Genomic DNA, 6,924 nt, shown 5'->3' on the forward strand with positions numbered 1-6,924 from the left:
TTGGTCTTGCAGTAGGAACACAAGGCGTTTGGCCTCGTGAGGTCTAGATGCTCAGAATCACTCTGGAGGCAACAGTCTTGCAGCCTTTGCTGGAGTAGATGCTTTCCTCACTGGGGTAGTCAGTCATTGCCGAGGCAATCTCTGTGATGAGGCCTTCATCCTCAGGATGCCCTTGTGCACGCAGCTCCTCCCGGACACACTCTTTCACGTGTTTATATTCAAGAGGAAGGAAAGGGATGAAATAGTCAATCAGGTTCTTCTGGATCAGTTGACTTTGAAAGAAACCACCTAGAAGAGAGAATGGGGAGCTTTCCCATCCAAGTGCTGCGGAGGCCAGCGCATTGCTGCCCACCTCCTGGAGCAGTCTGCAGAAGACACCGGACATCAGCGGTCCTGGAACCTGCAGCCAGAGGTACTCACTGTTTGTGTTCCTGAAAATTTCCTCAGATAGCAGATCCTGGAGCTCCTTCACAGGGATGTCTTCTCTTCTCTTTGGCCTTCTCCAGTAATCAAGAGTCATCTCTGTTATCTTATCTCCGCCTGCATTGCTGTTCGGAAAGAGATTCATGGGCTCATTAGAGCTGTGTCTTTGCCATCTGTATTGCACAGATCTTGGCAGTGGTTTAAGTTGCAGTCAGCCACAAACCTATTACAAAACTGTTACTCCCTTTGTCCCTGCTGATTCTTTGGGACTGTAATTCCCTTTTTTAAGCTTTCCTTACTTCAAGAAGATGAAGATCGCCTTGCCATAATAAACTCCATCAACCTCTTCATGGTAACCAAGGAACGGAGTAATCGAGTCTATCAGGCCGTGTGGCATCTGATCCATTTCAGAGAAGATAAAAAGGGACCTTGGACAGGCACTGACATTGCCCCGAATCCAGTTCTGCAGCTGTTCCTGTGAGAAGAGGCAACGTTATCTGGGGCTTGCACTCACAGTTGCAGACAAATTAGAGAAAATGAGGTGAAGCTGGAAGTACCTTATAGAGATGGACACGTGAGGCATGTGGGAAATGCAGCACCGTGTTGAAGTGGTGCACAAAACTCCTTCTTGGTGCACCAGGCTGATAGAGATTCTCTGCGATGATACTGCTGAGAAACGTTTTGCCTGTTCCAGTCCAGCCATGGAAGGACATCACCAGGGGTTTCTTGGGCCGTTTGGAGTAAATATTTGCATTCAGAGCTCTCAGAACTAATTGGACAGCGAGATGCTGGCCAAAGACTTTTCGCTCCAAATCCATCTTCACAACTGGAAGAATGAGAGGGGAGTCAGAAAATGCCATTTATTCCTCCCTGTTTTCGGCTATAGCTGAATGACCATCAGAGAGAACAAATATTCCCTGCCCTCAGCCCATGATGAGACTGAACCAGCAGAGATGGGCAGACATCCCAGCAGCACGGTACCTATTGCCTCCCGTGAAGCTCTGGGATGGGATCTAATTTACTTGCAGAGACATTTTCTACATGCGCTAAATTCTCCTTAACAGTTTTTGTGGCATCAAGCACACCTCATATTTATAGAAATAAGTCCTTCTGTTGCTGTATCACATCCTCTTAAAAAAGAACCACGACTCTTTTTCAGTGTTAAAAACCGTCCTGTTTGTAACCAGCCAAATCCAGAGCCAGTGTGAAGAGATGCACTGAAGTACCTGGAGGCACAGAGGTCTCAAGTGCTTGAGAATTCCCTTCGAAATCTGTGTCCCAGCTCTGAAATGAAACAATATTTGTAGTCCTATGACAAAGGGGTTGGGGATTTTCGAGTGGCATGATCCAGAATTTATGGTTGAAAGGTTGTGTAAGCTTTTTTCAGACTCTGCACTAGTTCCCCACAGGCAGGGTGAGCCAGCTGCCCGTCTTCCCCTTTCTCAGGAGACTTCCAGCCTGCTTGGCCTGGGGAAATGAAACAGCAATGTTCTGACTCCTAGAGCTACCACTGATTGCTGCTCGCTTGATATCAATTATAGGACACTGGCGACTGGGGGCTGGGATACCACCGGGGTGTCCATCTCATGACGTGGGATTTTTGGCTCTTAGCCTTAAATTCGCCAACAGAATTTTGCCTGCTTCTGCCAATGAAAACCAAGACACGAGCGAGGAAAATGCTCCAGTCCTTGCATGACAAACAGGGTACGTGGCCACGTGCGGGATAAGCTTTATGAGAAGCTTTTGCCTTCTGGAGAGGCTTTGACTCTCATCTTTCCACGACCACCCGGGGATGCTGGCGTTACGAGGGAAGCCCTCGCCACCCTGGGACCATCAGCAGGCCCCACTGGCAGCTGGCTCCTGATGCCCTTGCCACTGCCTTACCTGAGAAGTTCAGCGTGTCCTTCACATTGCAGCACTCCAGGAGACGGCACTTGAGCCAGGAGTGCGGGGAGAAGAGCTGCCAGGTGACCGCGGCCCCCCCCACGAGGAGCGAAGCGCTGAGCGGGTCCAAGGCTGGCACCAAGGCGGGCACGAGAAGAAAGAACACACCAAGGCTCAGAGGCTTCATGGTGGAAACTGAAAGCCAGCCTGGCTCAGGAGGGAAACAAAGCGAAACAGAAATTGCAGAGCAACTCCCTGCAGTGTGGTGCTTCAGGCAGCGCCAGCGAATGGGAGCCGAATTTCCTGGAAGCTGGATGTGACGATGATTTCGTGTCAAGGGCAGGGTTACGGCTCTGTGCCGGGAGAAGTGAAAGTGTCTGAGCAGGGCATCGCCCAGGAGCGGGCGGTACCGCGTGGGGAGAGTGAGAATTTGATCAGAACAAGCCCAGCTCTGAGGGGAGCAGGACTGGAGCCTCACAGGCATCTGAGGCGAGGTGCTAATTGATCTGGTGATTACAGGAACATAGCGGCGCTTGTTCTGGGCTCAGCGTGGGGCTCTGCGCCCAGCCCAGAGGTTTCCTTCTGTGCAGCTCACAGGACTGAACACATCAGAAAGCTGCTTTTTGCAAGCAGGTTCTCAGAGCAGGTATTTCGTCCTGACAGCTTCGTGATCCCTGCCCTGCCAAAACAGCGTGCTTGCACAGGGGAGGGACAGGCGGCAAAACATTTTTCATTTTCTCAGTAAACAGTTTTTAAAACGATAAAACGTGAAAAGCAGATGTAAATAATCCCCGTTTTATTTTTAAAAGCCTCGCTGGAAAACCACCAAACAGCATTATTTGGTAGCCAGTACACACATTCAAGATGTGATGTCTCTTGAAACCAGGTTTGCCCTGTGCTGCTTATGGGGAAAGCGATGGCGTTGCCCATTTCAGGTGCTCGCTGTCAGCTGCCCTCGAGCTCCTGCTCTTTGCTCTTTATTCCAAAGCAGCTTGCCCAGGCGGCTCCCCCACGGGGGTGTCCCCAAAACCCCAAAACCTCAGCTCCTGGGCTGCCCAGGAGCTGAGGCACACGGAGCTGGGCTCGCTGGGCTGTCAGGCTGCCACCTCTCCTTCAGCTCAGCCAGAGGCTGCCTGGAGGAAGGGATCAGCACTGGAGGCATCGTGCAGGTTTCCTCATTGCCTGGACTCTCCTGAGGTGAGTTCAAAGGATATTTTTACAGAAGTGGCTTGATACGGCTGAAAAAAATACTGGGAATTTTCCAGCCAGCGCTGTTTCCTCGGCGCACCGCTCCTCTGCGCTTGGCTGGGCTGAACGCTAGATGGGGTGTCAGACAAAGGGTTTGGGCCAGAATTTACGGGGGTAGGAGGACTGCAAGGACTGAACGTCATTCCTGAGCAAAACAGGAAAGGAGGTTTTTAAAAACATCGCCTTAAAAACAGAGGTTGGGTTGTGAAATGTGATTTCTTGGGCCATCAGACAGGACAGTGCTCAGGGCTGCTCGGGCTCCACCAGGCAACCTCAGAGGGGGCTGAGGGCAGCCCGAGTTATCTCCCGAAGGAGGACGGAGAGTTTGAATAAAGAAACGAGGCGGCAGGGCTGCGATCGGGAGCTTCTTTTGGCTGCACATCCGAGGTAAAGGTGCAGGCAGGTTGCTCCGCTCACCCCGCAGATGTTTTCCCCTTCCTCTGTAGGAATAGCGCGGTCCTGAGCACGGTGAGCTGGGTGCTCAGCCCTGAATCCCTCTGGGATAAAGCACAGCAGCAAGTTGTGTCTTAGGAAGGGTGTGTAGGCTTCACAGATGGTAATCTATGTTTTCTCCTCAAATATATCTGGAATTGAGCCTCTTCTGACTGATTGTGTGAGGGGGACAAACTCTTCACTTCGGTCTTGTGTCCTCCCACAAGCTTCCACCAGCCTGCAGGGATCCACATCTCCCAAACTGGGTTAAAAAATGTAAAGTGACACGCTAGAAACAACGCAGAGAAGGCGAATTATCTCATTCACGTACAAAGAAGGGGTAGCATGGGACACATCTATAGATCTTCTCCTTTCCATATGGGAGGGAGGTGGCATATATTTCCTATACAACAATAGGATGTATGCTGCCTAACAGGTACCAGATGGGTGTTTAAACAACCTTCAGCTGCAACATGTCATGCTGTTATCTCATTATCCCTTACAAGTTAAATGGGTTCAAGCTGGGCCCGGACATGGATGAGATGTCTAATAGCGGTGCTGAGGCTGACACTGATGGCAATTTCCTCCAACAGCTGTCTGGAAGCTCCAAGTGGAGCACAGACCCCGCACACGCAGCATGCGCCGCGCCGTCTTGTTGCCAATTGTGCTGTGCTGATGAGCACCTCGCTCAGCACCCTCCTGTGCCCCCCAAAAAACCCCAAACTGGCCTCCTGTCCTGTGCTGACACCGGCCCCCATGGGCGTAGGGCTGGGGGCGGTCAGCCAGCAGCCAGTCATGGTGAATCAGCCGCCCCAGGCTGAGGGAGCTGGAAATTTGTGGCTGGGAAGAATTTTCCGAAAGCGTTTGGGGTGTAAGGGGTGGTTTGGGGTGCCCGTGATGGGTGGTGGGAGTGGGAGGGGGGAAAGGCGAGGGTGTGGGAGGGGTAAAGGCATGGAGGAATTACAAAACGGGGGACAGGAGGGATTTGGGGAGCGGTGGGGTGGGCTGGAGGATGTGGGGTGTTTGCAGGGGGTAGGCAGGGGTGGGATAGGGGATAGGGGAGGAGGTGGGCAGGGTGTGTTGCACAGGGAGAGACAGGGGATGCAGAGGTGGAGTGCTGAAGGCCAAGGGTGAGGAGCAGAAAGTCCCAGGAGAGAGCTTTGCCTGCCCTTTCTCTGCTTTCCGTATGTTGAAATTTGCTGTCACCCGCCCACGGTTTGATTTGTGCGTTGTTGGTTTCAAGGCAGCGCTCCCGGGGCTGGCTGCGAGCTCACAGCCCCGTGGCTGAACTGAGGGAGGTTGGGACAGGGCTGGTTAGCAGGGCTGGGTACCTGCAGAGCCAGGAAAAAACATCTTCAGTCCTGGGGCAGGGCGATAGGGATCGGGGTTTCAGCCCTGCCTGGTGTCCTTGGAGTGCAGGAGGTATCCGGGAAGAGTTGTATGGTCAAGGAAGCGATGCTTTTTCCAAAAAAAGTCAGTGTTTTTGTTGCAAAATGTGTATATTCTCTATATTTCCAAGGTTCTCTGTATTTTTCTCCATGAAAGAGGTTTGGTTTCCCATCATTATTTTAATCTCTACCTAAGCACGCCTCTTTCCACATGCTCCTCTCCCTGCCGTCTGACCCTAGCTAGACCCTCTCTGATGCTCGAAATTGTTCTGAGGAGACTTTTATTTTTACTTTTTTTTTTTTTTCTCCTCTTCTGTATGTGCGGTTTGGGTTTGTTTTCTTCCCCTTCTTCAATTTCAGCAGCATCTTTCCAAGCCCTGAGCACAGAGACGAGGCAGCGACAGGAAAAGGCTGTCGCTCTGACGTACTTTGGGACCTCTGAAGGAGGGGGTTGCGGTGGGCTTTATCCAAATACCGAGCTCTGAGGACGGCACCGACGCTGCGGGAAGGCTCTGACTCACCGGCATGTGTTCGTTGGCCTTTCTGCAACGTGGTGGTTATAGAAATAACACCGGGCACCGTAAACCTACATTAACGATGAGCAAACATTGTCTAATCCTGGCAACACCCCGGGAGTCAAGAGACTGTCATCCTCCTCCCGTAGGTAGGGAAATTGAGGTTTGGAGGCAATGGAAGTTCTTAATGTGACCGTTCATACCTGGAAAGCTTATAGCAAAGGGATTAGCAGCTCTGCTCTCTCTCTGATGTCTTTGCTGAAGAGCCTGAGATGTGATTTGCCTTGAGCAGGTTTAAAAATCCTTGTCTGGGACACAAAATCAGAGTTCCTCATGTCAGCGTGTGCTGCTGGGGGTGGACAGTCCAACAAGGAATGGTACGGAGGAGTTTGGGGTGTGGGTGAAGGGGAAACCTCGTGCCCATGTCCAAAAACCTCTGCTCGTGTGAAATAATCCCTTTGTCTGAACCCCTGCGAAGTGCTGATGTACCTGTAGGGTTTTTACCTCTGGATGCTGTCTCCAGAGAGCACAGCTGAGAGGTTCTTCCCTACAAGAGGAAAGGATTTCCCAGCTGGGTGCCCAACCTGAAATCTTTTATCCAGAGCCTGTATTGTGGTCGGGGGGCAGCCTCAGCGCGCTGTACGAGCAGCACCTACCCCGAGCAAGGTGCAGCAGCTGAGGGGGAAGCGAGGTTCATCAACGCTCCTGATGCTGCTGGGCGAATGCTGACGGTCTGCAGAGAGAGGAAAAAATAAAAAGGGATTTTTAATCTGATAGCGGGTGGTTTTCAGCAGGTGGAGCCAGCCGGGTGGTGTGAGCTGGTGGGGACAGGAGCGAAAGGAGGAGGAAAGGTGTTCACAGCCACGCTGGACCTACAGCACCGGTGTGGGTGAGCGAAGCTGCTGCCTTGCCTCCTGTGGGATCTCCCCTGGAAGGTAATGTTTTAGGGGTAGGTGCAGGGTGGCCGGGTGCCCCTCTGCTCCTTAAAGCTCTGCTCCTTAAAGGCTGGGAGCTGTTGCTGAGGTGCCTGTCTG

The 6,924-nt window shown here is 52.1% G+C and overlaps 1 protein-coding gene across 1 annotated transcript; it reads right to left on the minus strand.

The window, feature by feature from the left end:
- Positions 1 to 43: 43 nt before the first annotated feature.
- LOC311217261 (torsin-1A-like) lies at positions 44 to 2,494 on the minus strand (the record flags this gene model as incomplete). Its single annotated transcript, XM_084299181.1, has 5 exons — positions 44 to 288; positions 421 to 548; positions 723 to 898; positions 981 to 1,249; positions 2,308 to 2,494. The coding sequence occupies 5 exons, from the start codon at positions 2,492 to 2,494 to the stop codon at positions 44 to 46; spliced, it is 1,005 nt and encodes a 334-aa protein (XP_084155307.1).
- Between the last annotated feature and the right edge of the window lie 4,430 nt (positions 2,495 to 6,924).

Source organism: Netta rufina (assembly GCF_964035555.1).
Source record: "Netta rufina genome assembly, chromosome: 20".
NCBI lineage: Eukaryota > Metazoa > Chordata > Aves > Anseriformes > Anatidae > Netta > Netta rufina.